A 21,070-nucleotide genomic window follows, 5' to 3' on the forward strand; every position below is an offset into this window, starting at 1 on the left:
TGGAGGGAAGGAGCGGGCTGTCTCACGAGGGGGGAGCAGTTAAGGGTATATAGCAAGGTGTGTATAAACTTTTGTATGAGACACTGGCTTGATTTGTAAACTTTCAATTAAAGCACAATAAAATTAAAAAAAAAAATCTCTGCATGAGAGGTGGCATATAAATTTTAACACAAACAGAAAAGAGAAATAGCCAATTGCCACACGAACATTTATTAAACAATAATTTCTTTCTTCTCTGATTTATGGTGTGCTGCTTATTTTACAAGGAATTTACTTTTGAATAGTATGACCTGTTCCATTGATCCATCTCTTGATTCTTGATCTAAAAGTTAACTGCCTTAATGATTCAAGCTTCATCATATACTTTAGGATGTAATACACAAACTCTATTTGCTTATTGGTTATTATCATTTCCTAGAAAATCTAGAATTCTAGAGAATTTTAGCATGAATGACTTTTTCGGGTTTCCAAAGAAGTACTCCTTTGATGTTTATTCAAACTAAATAAATCTGTGGAATATTTTGGAAGACACAAGCAAAAAAAAAAAAAAAAAAAGTTACATCCACACCTCATGCCATGTACTAAAGAAGTTTCAGGAAGTGCCAAGAGTCAAGGGCAAAAATTTAAACTATCAAGAAAGAAGAGAAAGGCAGGGAGAAAGAGGAGGAGAAGATAAAGAAAAAGAGAAATGTTAGCTAATATCAGACCTCAAATTGAGGAAAGAAATTCTAAACAAATGAGCATAAAATAAACAATATTGAAAAAAATAAAACAATAAGTATGATTAGATCACATTAAAATGTTTACTAAACATGAATATCACAAAAAATATTAAAAGACTCTCAACACACTGAGAAACTACTTGCACAAATAGTCACTGCATTTTAATATCTTCTCTATCGACAGTGGTAGGAATAAATGAGGGAAAAAAGAAACAGTAATGTGAAGGAAAAATGAACAGACAATTCACAGAAGAAATGAAAATGGCCAATAAACAGATAAAATATTGGATTAAAGTCTGGCAGAATATTTTGAAATTCCAGTCATGCATATTTTAACAAACACAACCTAATGATTTAGAGATTAATGTTTTGTATAAAACATATTTTTCTTTTTCTAGGGAAGCATTTTAATAAATTAACATCAATTTGCTGTAGAGGATGAAGTTTGCTTAAGAATATTATAGTTCCTTATGCATTTTTTCAGAACACTTGTTACCTCCTTATTTCTCAGACTATAAATAAAAGGGTTTAATAAAGGATTTAATAGTATATAAAAAATTGCCGCTGGTGTTCTTTATCCTGTTCTTCAAATGGTCAAATACACAAGAGAAGACAAATGCAGACTATTGAGACAGAGAGAAAGTGAGATGCACATGTAGAAAAGGCTTTACTTCTACTATTTTGGATTTCATCCTGAAAATCGTGGAAAGGATGCAAAGAGTGAAGACAGTGGCAATGGTGAAGATTTCAGCAGGCCTTGAAAAAATATATATCATTAGTTTGTCAATAAAAAGTTCAGTACAGGATAATCTGTATAAGGGCAAAATATCACAAAAAAAATAGTCAATTTGATTAGGCCTGCAGAAGTTAACCTTAATAGAAGCACAACATGAATCATGGAATGCAGGTTACTAGTTATAAAGGTTTATGTGGTCACATGAATGCAGAGTTTCTTCGGCATCATGGTGTGGTACTGCAGTGGACTACATCTTGCCATGGAGTGATCATAAGACATTGCTGCCAGGAGAAAGCAGTCCACGGTTTCAGCAACGCAGAGAAAATAAAATTGTACCGCGCATTTGTAGAGAGATATCATTCTGCCCTCAGAAAAGGAGTTCTCTAATATCTTTAATATCTTGAAGGTAATGGCACAGGAACAATAGGAAACCATCAGAGCCAGGTTGTCCAGGGTGTGTGGAGAGGATGCTACATGAAAATCAACTTCTTTAATAAATGTTTTTAGCTATTTTTCAATATAATTCCCTTAGAAGGGAATTAAACTATCATCTAATTTAAATCTAAATAAATTTAGAAACCTATATTAGTTCACCAAAAATATATCCCAGACTAATTCAAGAATTAGATGTAAAAATTTAAAGTATTTAAAAATAATGATTATGAGATTTCATATTGGGAAGTTTTAAGTAGCAAAAGAAAGAACAAATTACAAAGGGATAAATTAATAGTTCTGAGGATCTTAAAATGAAAATATCTGTACATCACAAAACATCAAAAGCAAATCAGGAAGACACACAAATTATTGACAAAAAAATGTATCGCAACTACATATAAAAGTCCAATAGCCTTTTTATATAAAATATATATATAAATAACAACAAAAATGACAAGGCTCTCTGAAAGAGTCCTCAAAGGACACCAGCAGGTGATTTTCAGAAATAAGGTTAATGGTAAATAAAGGTATAGAAAATATTTAAATTCACTAGTAATCAAAAATATTCAAAAATCACATCATATAGTCAGAAAATGTTTATTGAATGCTCAAACATGTCTGTTACCGTAAGAAGCACTGGTTATATAAAATCAGAGATGACATGGTTGATACAAGAAAGTAACAGGCTTTATTATCCAACAATTACAATTTACTATTTGTTGTTCTTTAAAATGTTTATATCTATGCACCTCTTTCCTTTCTTAGAGTTATTGTAGAGAATAAAACTATTCAGTCCTTGAAATATGTGTAGGAGGATTTATTCAGTAAAAGTAAAACAAACAAACAAACAAAAGAAGATACATTCGAATGCAGAGAGATACCAGTTTACATAAGTGAAAAACTCATGGCTCCAACAAGGGAGCTTCTAACAGGAACAGATACAGTCCAAGGAACAAAGAAATTATAAATACAATCATTTGTATTATAATTTTTTGTTTTTTGTTAAGGTCATAAGAAGTGTGGGTTAGGAGGTGGGGAATAGGCTTCAATTGAATAATTGTGTACAGAGGCTTACAGTGATTGGTTTCAAGGGCTTGTGACACAGGTTTTCAATCATAGTCACATATGCTGCAGGAGGGATCATAAACACATCACTGGATGAGATTAAACAGCTCTAACTCAATGTCTCAGGGAGTTGTGATAACCATTCAGTACTAGTACCTTATTTCCCAGAAACAGCTGATTACAACAAAAACCTTTTAAGTTGTCTGGGAAACTTTAGAAAAGGTGAGCTCCAATTCCCCTCCAAAACAATTTTAACTGCATTCCTTTCAAAAAGAAGCATTTCTCGGCCCACTTTACATACAAAGACTCCTGTGGCAACATTCCCTTTCTTAAAGAGCATTTCTTTTACATCCAGGCTTAACTACAGAGAGAACCACTTGTTCAATTCCCATGACTACCAGCAAATTAAGGAGCCAGAGAGCAGGCAACTGTAAAAAGTAACCCTGCTGAGAGAAGCTGGACAAATAAAGAGCCCCAGAAAAGTGTGAAAAACAAAAGAAAAAACAGACCAGTTTAATTCATCAAGAAATTGAGTTTAAGTCAATCATTTAGTCTTGGCCAAAAAGGCATCATGAATTTCTCCTTTATAGTCTTCAGTTTTAGCTCTTACTACTGATATTTGAATAATTGCAGTTAGTCTCATTGCTTCTAGACTCTCTTTGCAGTCAAATGTCACATCAGTTTTCTAAAATAAATCATTTGACAGTTGGCCCTCCGTAACCACGGTTTCTACATTTGCGGATTCAACCAACTACAAATAGAAAATATTTAAAAAAAAAAAAAAAGGTAAGTTCCAAAAAGCAAAACTTGAGTTCACCAGACGCTGAACACTATCTTTAATCCACACGAATGAAATGATGTATAGGCATACCCTGCCATGCCCTCCCACCCTTTTACAGATCCTCAAACTCTGTCCAACAGGCTTTGTTTGAACATTGTTTGCCTTGCATCTCCATTGTTTGCTACTTGTGTTGTGTGTACCCTTTGTTTCTGTGAAGAAATGCCTCCTAAAAAGCAATTTAGTGGTCAAAACAATCCCTCAAATGCTAAAAGGGAGTGTAAAGTGCTATCTTTTGATGAGAAAATAAAAATCCTAGATCTTTTTTTTTTTTTTTTTTTAATTTTGTTGTTATTGAGGATATACAGGGCAGAACATACACCAATTCAACAGTTTCCACATATGTAATTCAGTGTCATTGGTTATATTCTTTGAGTTGTGCAACCTTTCTCACCCTCTCTTTCTGAGTTGTTCCTCCCCCATCAGCATAAACAGACAGTGCCCCCTAAGGTTTCTATATAATCTTTCAAGTTGCTGTTGCCAATTTGATGCCATATAGATAGTTCTAAAAAAAGCATAATGCTCAAGGTAGACATGTTTTACTAAAAAAACTAGTTGAGATAAACTATTTTGGGTTTTAGGAAGACTTCAGGGAATATTTTTGGTTTAAGGTTTGAAGACAGGGCAGGATTCTTAAATCATTCTCAAACAAGGAAAAATTAGATTGGTGAGATTCACAATGTAAGTGAGAGAGTTATGGGAAAAAACATTAATCAAATGAATAGGTTCTTTAGAAAAAACCAGATTAAAGATCCCAAATATTCCCTTTGTTTTACATTAAAATATGGATTGACCAGCTTGCTCATGAAATCAGATAGTCTTGTTAAATTAATTTTCTGGCTAATGGGAGGTAGAAGTTTAACTGGAAAAACCTTCCTGTAGAAAAATTTTTCTAAAATGGATTAGCCTACTTTCCACCTTAATTTATTATTAAGTGTTCATTGCTTTGCTTGTTTCCTAAGGGTAGAAAATAACAATTTACAAAAGACCAAATAAATTTAAGAGCCTGCTTCTAAAAAACCAACCAAACCCATTGCCATCAACTCAATCGCAGCTCTTAGGGAACTTATAGGACACAGTAGAACTGTTCCATAGGGCTTTCAAGGAGCAGCTGGTGGATTAGAACTTCGGACCTTTTGGTTAACAGCATAGCTCTTGACCAGTACACCATCAGAGGCTGCTTACAGGTCCTAAACTAAGAGGCTCACTGAATAGTCTTGCCAAACAGGCAGGAAGAGAGAAATGAATTACAATAGAATGTTCCTGGGGAGGTGTACTCTTTTTTAGGTATTAATTGCTTTGCTAATAGACCAAGTCTTCTTAGAAAAGGAAGTAAGAGTTTAGGGGGAAACCAGACTCCAGACATAAAAGAGCCTTCTCAGAAGCCCCAGAATAAGCAGCCATAGTGAGAAGTTGGCATATTGTACCATTGGCTTCTAATGGAGAAACAAATAGAAGATTCCACCCAACAAAGCACTCCGAAAGTAGCTTGTTTGGCTTAATGTTATCGAGTAACAACCTATTCTTAAATCTTTCTATAAAAATTCTTTTATTTTTCCTCTGCTCATTTTTTTTTTTTAATTGTGCTTGAGGTGAATGTTTACAGAGCAAATTAGTTTCTCATTACACAATTAATACACATATTGTTTTGTGAAATTGATTGCCAGCCCGGCAATGTGTCAACTCTCCCCATCTTGACTTCAGTTTCCCCATTTTAGTTCACCCACCTTTCCTGTCCCTTCCTGCCTTCTCACTTTGCTTTTGGGCTGGTGTGCCCATTCAGTCTCATATACATGGTTGAACTACATGTGTTATTGCATGTCTAATTTTTGGCTAAAGTCAGGAGTGACTTCTGTACTGAGTTAAAAAGGTGTCCAGAAAAATCTTAGATATTTTGAAAAATGGCATGTTGCTTGCTGCAGTGGGCTGTAAGGGTGTTAAGAATAGAACATTTGCACAATAAAGCAGAAAGAAACTGAAATTTATGCAAGTGTTAGTTGAAGTGCTGTTTTACAAAGGCAAAAATGGTCTCTCTGGTTCTTGATAAAGTGCTTGCAAAGACTGAAAAGCATTTTTAAGCGTAAGCGTTAACAAGTATTTACACAGCATTTACAATGTTTTGTGTATTACAAGTAATCTAGAGATGATTTAGTTATACTGCAGGATATGTGTAGGTTACATGCAAATACCATGCCATTTTATATAAGGGACTTGAGCATCCTCAGATTTTGACACCCACAGGGGTCCTGGAACCAATTCCTTGCAGATAGTAAGGGACAACTGCACTCTGCTACCAGGAAGACATCAATGTTTGATGCCTCTAAGATAAATTCAGATTCTCTATTGTGGCATTTAAAATTCTCAATAAATGGATCCACTTCCATCCTTATATTCCACATTCACCAACAGCTTTACTCAATAGCTTTGCCAGGTTTTGTACACTCATCCTTCACCTCCCTCATTTCCTACCACCATTGTCACACTCGTTTCCATAAACATTGACTCTGCTCATGCTCTTATTCCCGTTTTCCCCCATATCAGTTTTTTCCCACTCTTTGTATATCTGTTATTTCTGATGTTACTTGATGACTAAATACCTCAGGCTACACCGATCTCCACGTTCTGCATTCACAAGCACATGCTATATACCCAACACAGCCTAAAATTCCTCGTGTATGATCTACATTGCTTTTTCCCATCATATGTGTATGTCCATCTTCCTTATTAGATTTTAAGGATGTAGAGATTAACTGTGACTTATGTTTCTGTGAAAGGAGCTGTAAAATGATATGGGGAAAAGGCATCATTGGTACAAATACTAACTCCATTCAAATGCTTGCAGGAACTTGGGCAAACTACTTAATATTTCAATCTATCAGTTTTTTACTCTGGACAAGCATGAAAAATAATGCCTAACTCATTGGAAGGCAATATATCTGAGAGGTGTAGTTTTGTGTCTAGCAGAGAGTGAGTTCTCATTAAACCTTTTTTCCTTTCGTATTTGCACATTTAAGTAACCAATAATTTTTTTGTTTGATTTTGTTGTTTAGATTTTAGGAGTTTCACTCTTTTCTGCCCCATTTTTTACCAAGCAGCATCTCCAGGTTTTTGTTAATGTTCATGTATATTCCAATAATGTTAATGTATATTCCAATAATATACATAGGAATTGGTACAGGTTACTGATATTCCTAATAACAAACAAGATAAATAATGCTATCTTGGGGGAAAAAAAACACTTGAATTAATTGATATATTCAGCAATTATACTGTCATGCATCAGGGACGACTATCAAACTATGTGAAAACGTTCAAATCCATAGGACTTTCATATAAACAGCAACATTTTTAGCTAAGATTTATAAATTACCATTATACAAACACTTTATTTTAGAGAGCTTAACAGAAGAAAGGACTCACACAAAAGATAAAGATGCTCTTGATTTGAGAATACATATTCTGTATAAATCCATTTCAAAAATAAAATCTCGAACAACTCAAAGGAAGTTGAGAATCGAATTCAAATGTGCAGTTTAATCCTCCTAGATGGTATGGCTTAAGTAATTAATATATGAGAACTCGAAATGAGTGTGAGCAGTAAGACTATGCTTAGAGATTCCATAAATTTGCCAACAATGCTAAATGGAGGCAACCTTTACATACCGATTTTTATTCCTAGGATTTGCTGGATATGTTGAAAAATGTAGCTAATTCCACTCTGCCACAGTCGTGACCTTAGGAGTAGTCTTAACTGGCTCCTAAGAGACCTTAGTAGTTTAGATTTTGAAATATATTTTATAGAATCCCTCCCTTCTGAACTTATTTAACCATTTACACTTCATTTAACCTAAAAACCATCACAGTTCAGTGATTTAATATTTGATCTACAAAATGGCCATTTTCCATTCTCCCAGAATCCTTGACTTTGAAAAAAAGTTTATCTAGTTAAAATCAATTTGTTACAGGCGATATTTGTTTCAGAATATTATGAGGTTTTCTCTTCTTCACAATTCCTTTCATAACATTTATTACTTCCTTATTTCTTAGACTCTAGATAAACGGGTTTAATAAAGGAATTACTAGAGTATAAAAAATAGCAACTGGTATATCTTTATGCCCTTCTTTAACAGAACTTGGTCGAATGTACATGAAGAGAAGAGAACCATAGAATATTGAGACAGAGAGAAAGTGAGATGCACAAGTAGATAAAGCTTTGCCTTTTCCTTCTTTGGATTTCATTTTGAAAATTGCAAAGAGGATGCAGAGATATGATATTATGACTACAGTAATAGTGAAGATTTGAACGGACCCTGAAAAGATAAGGAGCATCAGTTTATTGATATATGTGTCAACACAGGAGAGTCTGTACAATGGAAGAACATCACAAAAAAAGTGATTGATTTGATGAGATCCACAAAAGGTTAACCTTAACAGAAGTACTACGTGAATAAGGGAATGCAGGTTCCCAGCTATGTAGGCCCCTGTGGTCATCCGAATGCAGAGTTTACTCGACATCGTGGTGTGGTACTGCAGTGGATGACATATTGCCACATAGCGATCATAGGCCATTGCTGCCAGGAGAAAGCAGTCTGTAGTTTCAGCAAGGCAGAAAAAATAAAATTGTGCCATGCATTCATAGAGGGAAATCATTCTGTCCTCAGAAAAGAAGTTCTCTAACATCTTGGGGGTGATGGCACAGGAACAGCAGGAATCCATCAGAGCCAGGTTGCCCAGAAAGATGTACATGGGTGTGTGGAGACGGCGCTCCAGGAAAATCAATGCCACCAACCCAAGATTCCCCACCATGGTGATCAGATAGATAGCAAAGAATACCACAAACAGAAGAATCTTCAGGTCTGGGTGATCCATAAATCCTATGAGCATAAACTCAGTTGTCAAGGAGTGATTGTCCTGGGTCATCTCTACTTTCTCTGTTGAGGTGGAAATTATGGGGAGATAAGATTCTAATTTAGAATGTTTCTAATTGTTGCTTCGAATTTCTCTTGGAAAACATGGAGTAGAGCCACTCCCCCAAGCCTCCCCTGCTGTCTGTGAAATACAGGCACGCATACTTCTAGGCAGTGTTAGTTCCCCTAAACTGTCATCTTATATGACCTCAAGTGCTGACATTCAAGATTCACAAGAATATTTTCATAATTCCAAGGAGATGCTTGCAGTGAAAAGGTTTCTGTGTGTGAATTTATACAAAGATAGTGGACAAATACAGGGTATCCTAGTGTTCTCAGATATTTCAATGGCAATTTTTGTATCGACGATCCTGATATACATATATACATATTTCCACTAAGCAATTTTTTTTATATACTATCACAATGGAGTGAAAATTCAAAAATCTCAAAGTATGGATATGTTAAATTTATGACTTAGAAAGTGCATAAAGGTTACTGATTATTAAGGAGGGAACTATCTAAAGGAATTTACCTTGGAAAGCAATGGAAATAAAAATCCATGAGTTTCCTTAGTAAGTTAATTGGTATATATCATCTTTATGTTTCTATTAACCCATTCTACTAGGAAGGAGCAAATTTTTGAGACTATATGTAAGTAAAATATTAATATTTTCCTTCTTTATTTGCATATTTTCCATTTCTAGCCTTAAGGGTCTCATGCTATTCTAATTTTGAAATTTGGTGATCATACTCTAATAATTATGACCATATTATGAGAATTGATAAACATCAGTTATGTATCCTCTCCAGTTTGTTCCATAGAGATGTCTACCATTTATCAGATAGAAGTTCCCCATTGTTTCATTACTTATTTAAGGTCACATTCTCCTGATCATTTCCAAATCTATTTATCTTTGTTGAAGTTCAGTGGCCATTACTTCATGACATTGTAAAATGCAACACTGCTTCCAAGAAGGTTTTAATATTTATTGTTTCTAAGATAATTTCAAATTCTTTAGGATGACATTTAAGGTTCCTTGTAACCTGATCCATATCTGTGCTTATTTCCCACATACACCAGTAACTCTCCCAGCTTTCTCATCCTGTCCATCCATTGTTTGGCTACCTCATCCCCACCCCCAGTGCCACACTCACTCATTTTCATAAACACTGACTCTGCCCAGGCTATAATTTGCTACTAATCATTAGTCTAAATATAGATATTTGGCGCTTTGACCAAATATCTACATCCTTTCCATACTTTTCTAAGGCATAATTTCCATATAAAGATGTGTAATAAAATTTTAACTAAATAACCCAGACCACACTGATCTCTTTTTTTAAGCATGTTATATACCTAACATTATCTGCAATTTTTCATGTTTAATATACATTGCTTTTATTATATGTGTATGCACAATTTGTTTATTAGATTGTAAGCATTGGGAGATTAACTCTGATTTCTACTTCCACGAAGCAAGCTGTAAAGTGTTCTTGTAAATAGGCAGAATTGATTCAAATCTGAGCTCCACCCTGATCACCTGGGACAAGTGAACTTGTTTTCAGTATCCTACCTATGCTGAGTGACCACTGTGGACTCCGCAAATGGAGATTATTAACTTTGAAGAAGAGCCTACAAAGGAAATTATTCAAACTCTTCATTTGAAAAAATTTAGGTACCTTTCTATTACTTGAATTGACTTTTCAAAAATTGTTGTAAAAATAAACGTAACACAATACTTGCCAATTCAAGACTTTTCAAGTGTAGAATTTAGTGGTACTAATTACATCAATCATGTTGTCCAATTTTATCTACTATATTTCTGTTTCCTTGGAAAATTATAAAATTTTCTGAATTATATCACAATAGCTTAGAAATTTATAAGTTAACCTAAGCTTGTCTTTATATGTTAGTTTTCTAAAACACTTTAAATTGTCTTAAGGTTTCTGAGTTTTATCTAGTGTTAGCAGAAGAACATTTCAGCAGAAGATGGTAATCATGTAAATTCTATGGTCAAAATGGATTTATTTTTCCATAATGTTGAAGTTAATTTTTCCATAAACATCAAAAGACAGCCATTGACTAAATATTTTTTTATTTAAAAGTATTAAATATAAACCATCTAATTATTCAGCTAAATTAGAAATAACTTTAAATTCACATAGCTGCAGCAATGGGCTCGAATATGGCAAAGATTCTGAGGATGGCACAGGAGCAGGCAGTGTTTCTTTTTTCTACATAGGGTCGCTATGACTTGGAACCTACTCGATGGCACTTAATAACGACAAACTTGAATTATTTCATAGAATTACTTTCTGACTTCACCTGTCTGTTTTGAAATTGAACCTTACAATCAGAAAAAGTGAGGATGAATTGCAGTACTGTGTCTTATTCTAGCTCATCAGAGTATTCAATTTAGAGAAAAACTAGAAAGACAAGTATGACTTAAACTCTAAGAACAATGAAGATAATAATTTTGAGACATAAATAATCGTGGATGTCAATATTAAAAAAATAAATTAGAATATTTCTCTCACCTGTATTTCTTTGAGGCAAAGAGCTTTTTACTTGCTTTATGGTGTTAGCACAAATAAATTTCTGAATATAAATCTTGGTCTCTAAAACATTTGGGATTAAAAGAATGAAAATCTTGGAGACTACTAATAGGCCAGTGTCTATAATTAGAGTGCAAAGTTTGTCTCCCATCTAATTCTAAGGGGATTTTCTTGAACTGACATCAGTGTATTTCTGTTAAAAGAGATTCTGTCCCCAAAACACAGAAACCATATGGCATCAATTAAAGACACTCTGTAAAACACTGTGGTTAAAGCTAATGACCCTCACTAAAGTCTGTGATAATCATCTTGCTGACTCTTTTTTTTTTTAATAATTTTTATTGAGCTTTAAGTGAACGTTTACAAATCAAGTCAGTCTGTCACATATAAGCTTATATACACCTTACTCCATACTCACACTTACTCTCCTCCTAATAAGTCAGCCCTTCCAGGCTCTCCTTTCATGACGATTTTGCCAGTTTCTAACCCACCCTAACCTCCTATCTCCCCTCCAGACAGGAGATGCCAACACAGTCTCAAGTGTCCACCTGATACAAGTAGCTCACTCTTCGTCAGCATCTCTCTCCAACCCATTGTCCAGTCCCTTCCATGTCTGATGAGTTGTCTTCGGGAATGGTTCCTGTTCTGGGCCACCAGAAGGTTTGGGGACCATGACCACCGGGTTTCCTCTAGTCTCAGTCAGACCGTTAAGTCTGGTCTTTTTCTGAGAATTTGGGGTCTGCATCCCACTGATCTCCTGCTCCCTCAAGGGTTCTCTGTTGTGCTCCCTGTCAGGGCAGTCATCGGTTGTGGCCGGGCACCATCTAGCTCTTCTGGTCTCAGGATGATGTAAGTCTCTGGTTCATGTGGCCCTTTCTGTCTCTTGGGCTCTTGGTTGTCGAGTGACCTTGGTGTTCTTCATTCTTCTTTGATCCAGGTGGGTTGAGACCAATTGAAGCATCTTAGATGGCCGCTTGTTAGCATTTAAGACCCCAGAGGCCACATTTCAAAGTGGGATGCAGAATGTTTTCATAATAGTATTATTTTGCCAATTGACTTAGAAGTCCCTTTAAGCCATAGTCCCCAAACCCCCGCCCTTGCTCCACTGACCTTTGAAGCATTCAGTTTATCCCGGAAACTTCTTTGCTTTTGGTCCAGTCCAATTGAGCTGACCTTCCGTGTATTGAGTATTGTCCTTCCCTTCACCTAAAGTAGTTCTTATCTACTAACTAATCAGTAAATAACCCTCTCCCACCCTCCCTCCCTCCACCCCTTGTAACCACAAAAGTATGTGTTCTTCTCAGTTTATACTATTTCTCAAGATCTTATAATAGTGGTCTTATACAATATTTGTTCTTTTGCCTCTGACTAATTTCGCTCAGCATAATGCCTTCCAGGTTCCTCCATGTCATGAAATGTTTCACAGATTCATCTCAGTTCTTTACGGATGCATAGTATTCCATTGTGTGAATATACCACAATTTATTTAACCATTCATCTGTTGATGGACACCTTGGTTGCTCCCAGCTTTTTGCTACTGTAAACAGAGCTGCAATAAACATGGGTGTGCATATATCTGTTCTTGTGAAGGCTCTTATTTCTCTAGGGTATATTCCGAGGAGTGGGATTTCTGGGTTGTATGGTAGTTCTATTTCTAACTTTTTAAGAAAACACCAGATAGATTTCCAAAGTACTCGTACCATTTTACATTCCCACCAGCAGTGTATAAGAGTTCCAATCTCTCCACAGCCTCTCCAACATTTATTATTTTCTGTGTTTTGGATTAATGCCAGCCTTGTTGGTGTGAGATGGAATCTCATCGTAGTTTTAATTTACATTTCTCTAATGGCTAATGATCGAGAGCATTTTCTCATGTATCTGTTAGCTGCCTGAATATCTTCTTTAGTGAAGTGCGTGTTCATGTCCTTTGCCCACTTTTTTATTGGGTTGTTTGTCTTTTTGTGGTTGAGTTTTAACAGAATCATATAGATATTAGAGATCAGGCGCTGGTCGCAGATGTCATAGCTGAAAATTCTTTCCCAGTCTGTAGGTGGTCTTTTTACTCTAGGTGAAGCCTTTAGATGAGCATAGGTACTTGATTTTTAGGAGCTCCCAGTTATCTGGTTTCTCTTTGTCATTTTTGGTAATGTTTTGCATTCTGTTTATGCCTTGTATTAGGGCTCCTAAGGTTGTCCCTATTTTTCCTTCCATGATCTTTATCGTTTTAGTCTTTATGTTTAGGTCTTTGATCCACTTGGAGTTAGTTTTTGTGCATGGTGTGAGGTATGGGTCCTGTTTCATTTTTTTGCAAATGGATATCCAGTTATCCCAGCACCATTTGTAAAATGGCTATCTTTTCCCCAATTAACTGACGCTGGGCCTTTGTCAAATATCAGCTGCTCATATGTGGATGGATTTATATCTGGGTTCTCAATTCTGTTCCATTGGTCTATGTGCCTGTTGTTGTACCAGTACCAGGCTGTTTTGACTACTGTGGCTGTATAATAGGTTCTGAAATCAGGTAGAGTAAGGCCTCCCACTTTCTTCTTGTTTATCAATAATGCTTTACTTATCCGAGGCTTCTTCCCTTCCATATGAAGTGGGTGATTTGTTTCTCCATCACATTAAAAACTGACATTGGCATTTGGATCAGAAGTGCATTGTATATATAGACGGCTTTTGGTAGAGTAGACATTTTTACTATGTTAAATCTTCCTATCCGTGAGCAAGGTATGTTTTTCCACTTAAGTAGGTCCTGTTTAGCTTCTTGTAGTAGTACTTTGTAGTTTTCTTTATATAGGTCTTTTACAACTTTGGTAAGATTTATTCCTAAGAATTTTATCTTCTTGGGGGCTACCGTGAATGGTATTGATTTGGTGATTTAATCTTCGATGTTCTTTTTGTTGATGTAGAGGAATCCAAATGATTTTTGTATGTTTATCTTATAACCTGAGACTGCCAAACTCTTCTATTAGTTTCAGTAGTTGTCTGGAGGATTCCTTAGGGTTTTCTGTGTATAAGATCATGTCATCTGCAATTAGAGATAATTTCACTTCCTCCTTGCCAATCCGGATGCCCTTTATTTCTTTGTCTAGCCTAATTGTTCTGGCTAGGACCTCTAGCACAATGTTGAATAAGAGCGGTGACAAAGGGCATCCGTGTCTGGTTCCCGTTCTCAAGGGAAATGCTTCAGGCTCTCTCCATTTAGAGTGATGTTGGCTGTTAGCTTTGTATAGATGCCCTTTATTATGTTGAGGAATTTTCCTTCAATTCCTATTTTGGTGAGAGTTTTTATCATAAATGGGTGTTGGACTTTGTCAAATGCCTTTTCTGCATCAATTGATAAGATCATGTGGTTTTTGTCTTTTGTTTTATTTACATGGTGGATTACATTAATGGTTTTTCTAATATTAAACCAGCCTTGCATACCAGGTATAAATCGCACTTGGTCGTGGTGAATTATTTTTTTGATATGTTGTTGAATTCTATTGGCTAGAATTTTGTTGAGGATTTTTGCATCTATGCTCGTGAGGGATATAAGTCTGTAATTTTCTTTTTTTGTAATGTCTTTACCTGGTTTTGGTATCAGGGAGATGGTGGCTTCATAGAATGAGTTGGGCAGTATTCCGTCATTTTCTATGCTTTGAAATACCTTCAGTAGTAGTGGTGTTAACTCTTCTCTGAAAGTTTGGTAGAACTCTGCAGTAAAGCCATCCGGGCCAAAGCTCTTTTTTGTTGGGAGTTTTTCGATTACCGTTTCAATCTCTTTTTTGTTATGGATCTATTTAGTTGTTCTACTTCTGATTGTGCTAGTTTAGGTAGGTAGTGTTTTCCCAGGAATTCATCCATCTCTTCTAGGTTTGCAAATTTGTTAGAGTACAATTTTTCATAATAATCTGATATGATTTTTTATTTCAGTTGGGTCTGTTGTGATGTGGCCCCTCTTATTTCTTATTCGGCTTATTTGTTTCCTTTCCTATATTTCTTTAGTCAGTCTGGCCAATGGTTTATCAATTTTCTTAATTTTTTCAAAGAACCAGCTTTTGGCTTTGTTAATTCTTTCAATTGTTTTTCTGTTCTCTAATTCATTTAGTTCAGCTCTAATTTTTATTATTTGTTTTCTTCTGGTACCTGATGGATTCTTTTGTTGCTCACTTTCTATTTGTTCAAGTTGTAGGGACAGTTCTCTGATTTTGGCTCTTTCTTCTTTTTGTATGTGTGCATTTATCGATATAAATTGGCCTCTGAGCACTGCTTTTGCTGTGACCCAGAGGTTTTGACAGGAAGTGTTTTCATTCTCCTTGCATTCTATGGATTTCTTTATTCCCTTCTTAATGTCTTCTATAACCCAGTCTTTTTTCAGGAGGGTATTGTTCAGTTTCCAAGTATTTGATTTCTTTTCCCTAATTTTTCTGTTATTGATTTCCACTTTTATTGCCTTGTGGTCTGAGAAGATGCTTTGTAATATTTCGATGTTTAGGATTCTGCAAAGTTTGTTTTATGACCTAATATGTGGTCTATTCTAGAGAATGTTCCATGTGCGCTAGAAAAAAAAGTATACTTTGAAGCAGTTGGGTGGAGAGTTCTGTATAAGCCAATGGGGTCAAGTTGGTTGATTGTAGTAATTAGGTCTTCCGTGTCTCTATTGAGCTTCTTACTGGATGTCCTGTCCTTCTCCGAAAGTGGTGTGTTGAAGTCTCCTACTATAATTGTGGAGGTGTCTATCTCACTTTTCAATTCTGTTAAAATTTGATTTATGTATCTTGCAGCCCTGTGATTGGGTGCATAAATATTTAATATGGTTATATCTTCCTGATCAATTGTCCCTTTTATCATTATGTAGTGTCCTTCTTTATCCTTTGTGGTGGATTTAACTTTAAAGTCTATTTTGTCAGAAATTAATATTGCTACTCCTCTTCTTTTTTGCTTATTGTTTGCTTGATATATTTTTTTCCATCCTTTGAGTTTTAGTTTGTTTGTGTCTCTAAGTCTAAGGTGTGTCTCTTGTAGGCAGCATATAGACGGATCGTGTTTCTTTATCCAGTCTGAGACTTTCTGTCTCTTTATTGGTGCGTTTAGTCCATTTACATTCAGCGTAATTATAGATAAGTATGTGTTTAGTGCTGTCATTTTGATGCCTTTTTATGTGTGTTGCTGACAATTTCATTTTTCCACTTACTTTTTTGTGCTGAGACGTTTTTCTTTGTAAATTGTGTGTTCCTCATTTTCATAGTTTTTGACTTTATGTTTGCTGAGTCGTTACATTTTTCTTGGTTTTTATTTTGAGTAATGGAGTTGTTATACCTCTTTGTGGTTACCTTAATATTTACCCCTATTTTTCTAAGTAAAAACCTAACTTGTATTGTTCTATATCGCCTTGTATCCCTCTCCATATGGCAGTTCTATGCCACCTGTATTTAGTCCCTCTTTTTGATTATTGTGATCTTTTACATATTGTCTTCAATGATTCCCTGTTTTGAGCATTTTTTTAAATTAATCCTAATTTGTTTTTGTGATTTCTCTATTCGAGTTGATATCAGGATGCTCTGTTCTGTGACCTCGTGTTGTGCTGGTATCTGATATTATTGGTTTTCTGACCAATTTCCTTTAGTATTTCTTGTAGCTTTGGTTTGGTTTTTGCAAATTCTCTAAACTTGTGTTTATCTGAAAATGTCTTAATTTCGCCTTCATATTTCAGAGAGAGTTTTGCTGGATATATGATCCTTGGCTGGCAGTTTTTCTCCTTCAGTGCTCTGTATATGTCATCCCATTGCCTTCTTGCCTGCATGGTTTCTGCTGAGTAGTCTGAACTTATTCTTGTTGATTCTCCCTTGTAGGAGACCTTTCTTTTATCCCTGGCTGCTTTTAAAATTTTCTCTTTATCTTTGGTTTTGGCAAGTTTGATGATAATATGTCTTGGTGTTTTTCTTTTTTGATCAATCTTAAATGGGGTTCGATGAGCATCTTGGATAGATATCCTTTCGTCTTTCATGATGTCAGGGAAGTTTTCTGCCAACAGATCTTCAACTAGTCTGTCTGTATTTTCTGTTATCCCTCCCTGTTCTGGGACTCCAATGACATGCAAGTTATTCTTCTTGATAGAGTCCCACATGATTCTTAGGGTTTCTTCATTTTTTTTAATTCTTTTGTCTGATTTTTTTTCAGCTATATTGGTGTTAATTCCCTGGTTCTCCAGATTTCCCACTCTGCATTCTTATTGCTCGAGTCTGCTCCTCTGACTTCCTATTGCATTGTCTAATTCTATAGTTTTATTGTTAATCTTTTGGATTTCTGAATGCTGTCTCTCTATGGATTCTTGCAACTTATTAATTTTTCCACTATGTTCTTGAATAATCTTTTTGAGTTCTTCAACTGTTTTATCAGTGTGTTCCTTGGCTTTTTCTGTAGATTGCCTTACTTCATTTCTGAGGTCATCCCTGATGTCTTGAAGCATTCTGTAAATTAGTTTTTTGTATTCTGTATCTGGCAATTCCAGGATTGTATCTTCATTTGGGAAAGATTTTGATTCTTTAGTTTGGGGAGTTGTAGAAGCAGTCATGGTCTGCTTCTTTATGTGGTTTGATATCGACTGCTGTCTCCGAGCCATCACTAAGATATTGTAGTGATTTATTCTATATTTGCTCACTGAGTCTTATCTTGTTTTGTTTTCTTTCAATATACATAGATGGGCTACTAGATTGCGCTGTCTTGATTGTTGTAGCTGTTGGCTCACTTATGTCCTATTACCAGCTGGTTTGGGCTGTTACCATATATATAAGCCTGAGTCCATTCACTATTCTTGAGTAGAATCTGATTTTGTGTCATCAAATATGTGATGCAGACTGTCACCTATCCACCTAGAGAAGTAGTGGTGATAGATGTGTGCACCAGATTCTAGTAGCAGCTGGGGTTCACACTCCGGGGTGGCAGGATGCTGACAGGCTTTCCCCAAGTGTCATTGAGGTAGATGTGTCTCTATTCCTAAAGCATCTTGGCGGGTGGGCTCTGCAGCTGTACCTTAGGCCCCCAATGCAAGTGCCTCTACAGAGTGGTAGGTGTCACCCTCCTTAGACCCCTAAGGCAGGAGGCTAGGTGGACTGGGGGGAGCTTCAGCCTTCAGTTCCCTGTTGTGGGTCAGTGAGGGCTCTGTTGAATACACAGAGATATCAGACCTGGGAAACTTGTCTTTCCAGTAAATCCACTAAAACAAATGCAGTCAGATCCCTATCAGAAATGCCTTTGCATTATAATAGCCACCTTGTTCCCTGTAGGGATGAAAGCTGGAGACTGTGGATCACACATGCTTGGCTGGAGCTGGTTCTGTGTTTTTAGTCCAATTAGGGAAGGATTTTTGGTCCCTGGGTTTTTTGTAGCTGCTTCTCTCAGGCCAGGAGAATGGCTTAGGAAAAGAACAACAACAACAAAAAAAAAAACGTAAAGAAAAACCGCAGAGCAGTTCACTCTCTGGCTCAGGAAATTCCAAGGTTAATGAAGCTGCCTGGGAAGGGGAGGAGAGGGTTCAGATAAATAGGAGAGAGTAGCACCCCGGAATATAGACAAAGTTACTTATCTTGCTTGGGATGATTGTTTTATCTGAGATTCCCGAGGGGTGCGTAGACTGTGTGTGCTGGCTGGGTAGAGATCGTCCCCGATGGTCAGGCCCATGTCCCGTGCTTGTGCTGTCTCAGAAGCCGCGGTTAGTTCCTCCGCTCCCAGTCCAAAGCCCAGCACCAAGGTTCCCCTGCTGGGACACTGCACTCCCAGCTCCAAAACCATTTGCTGCCTCCCTGTGGCTTCTCCTCCCCTCAGCCCCGTCGCTGCGCTGTCTGCGAGCACTGGCTGGGCTTCCCCCGAGGTCACGTCTGGGGGCTAGGGCTGCATCCTGTGTTTGCACCAACTCAGGATGCCGTGCTCAGCTCCTCTCCGCCCAGTCCAAAGCCTGGCGCCAAGGTTTCCTGACTGGGATGCTGGCTCCAGGCTCCGAAAACATTCAATGCTTCCTCGTGGTTGTTCATGCTCAGTCTCTGTCACTCAGGTCAACTCTTTAAATCTGTTTGTTGGTCAGGGTTCGTAGATTGTCATGTATGTGATCAATTCACTTGTTTTTCCAAGTCTTTGTTGCAAGAGGTATCCGAGGTAGCGTCTACCTAGTCAGCCATCTTGGCCCCTCCTCTCATCTTGCTGACTCTTATGTAACAGATCTAATTTCTATGTCTCGGTCAGCATTCTGTGCATAAAATGTAAAATGGGCAGAAAAAAGTCCCAGACTGTTTTGACCACTTCCTGAAGGCAGTGGTCTAACAAAAAAAAAAAAAAAGAGGCTTATGAAAAATAAACAGGATTTCATGATGAAAATGTATGGTGATTTCAGCCAATGTCACCGACTTCTTCACTCTGTGAATTGAATCTGTCCACATGTCCTTCAAGTCTTCATTGGAAAAACTTTTATATCACTATTGTCTTAATTATCTAGTGCTGCTATAACAGAAATGCCACGAGAGGATGGCTTTAACAAACAGAAATTCATTGTCTTGCACTTTACTAAAAATGCACTTTAGGAGGCTAGAAATTCAAATTCAGAATGCTAGCTCTAGGGAAAGGCTTTCTCTCAGTGTTGGCCCTGGTGGAAGGTCATTTTCTCTTTTAACTTCTGCTCCTGGGAATTTTTCTTCCTGCATATCTTCTTCTCTCCTTTGCTTGCTTAATCTCTTTTATATCTCAAAAGAAATTGACACAAGATACATCCTAGGCTTATCCAGCCTTGTTACCATAACAAACACAACCCATTCCCAAATAGGATTTTAACCACAGGCATAGAAGTTAGGGCATACAACACATATTTTTGGGGATCACAACTTAATCTAGAACATTCCACTTTTTGTTTCCCCAAAATTCTCATCCTTGCCACATGCAAAACACATTCACCCCATCACATCATCCCAAAAGTCTCAAATGAACTCCAAGTCCTAAATCTCATCTTCTGAAGCACTTAAATAAAATATGGGTGAAACTTAAGGAGTATTCCATCCTGGGGCAAAATTTATTTTCAACTGTTAACTTGTGAAAACTGGACTACAAATTTTCTGTTTTCAAAGTACAATGGAGGAACAGATACAAAGTAGACATTGCCTTTACAAATGGGAAAAATTGGAAGAACGGGTAATGGGCACCAAGCAAGTCCAAAACCCAGCAGAACAATTTACATTTTTTGTCAAGGCTTGAAAATAATCATGTCTTCTCTGAGACCATCTTCCCTCTAGACTCAGGGTGTTGGTTATGTTTTCTAAATTCTAGGTGAAGATTCCTTGGCCCTGGATTTCACCCTTGCCCACCAGCCCCACTGGCATGGCAACTCTTCTCCTTGGCTCTGGGTGGCCTCATTCTCCTAGTCCGTCTCAGTGGCAACCACATCCCTTTGGTCCAGTAGGCCTTATTCTTCTGCTCCTTGGAGAGGGCAGCCACATCTCCACAGCTTTGAGTGGCAGCATCATCCCCCTGGCACACCTTAAAGGCAGCCCCAGACTCTGGAAATGAACTAGAGAAGCTCTAACTCTTTGAAACCTTGTAGGCTCTGGTGCACCCTTTGAGATCCAGGAGACGGTAGCCCCACCCTTTGGAACTAAGAAGGCCCTGCTTCCCATGTGCCTTCCAACAATTCTGCTGAGCTCCACGCTGCTCCAGGGATGGTCGTTTTCTTTCCTGGAGGTAAACAGATGTATCTCCTTTGGTCTGTTTCTTGCTTGTAGAATTGCAAGGGTCAGACAGCTTGCTTTCCTTTCATTCTGTCTTTGTCTTCTTCCCTGTAAGT

The 21,070-nt window shown here is 36.9% G+C and overlaps 1 protein-coding gene and 1 pseudogene across 1 annotated transcript; both read right to left on the bottom strand.

Annotated features, from left to right (window-relative positions):
• Positions 1 to 1,143: 1,143 nt before the first annotated feature.
• LOC135228324 (olfactory receptor 5K4-like) lies at positions 1,144 to 6,332 on the bottom strand (annotated as a pseudogene).
• A 1,514-nt stretch (positions 6,333 to 7,846) lies between these two features.
• LOC135228280 (olfactory receptor 5K3-like) lies at positions 7,847 to 8,852 on the bottom strand. Its single transcript, XM_064272965.1, has one exon. The coding sequence runs from the start codon at positions 8,714 to 8,716 to the stop codon at positions 7,847 to 7,849; it is 870 nt and encodes a 289-aa protein (XP_064129035.1). The 5' UTR covers positions 8,717 to 8,852.
• Positions 8,853 to 21,070: the final 12,218 nt, after the last annotated feature.

The sequence above is a fragment of the Loxodonta africana genome, chromosome 20 (genome assembly GCF_030014295.1).
Source record: "Loxodonta africana isolate mLoxAfr1 chromosome 20, mLoxAfr1.hap2, whole genome shotgun sequence".
Classification (NCBI taxonomy): Eukaryota; Metazoa; Chordata; class Mammalia; order Proboscidea; family Elephantidae; genus Loxodonta; species Loxodonta africana.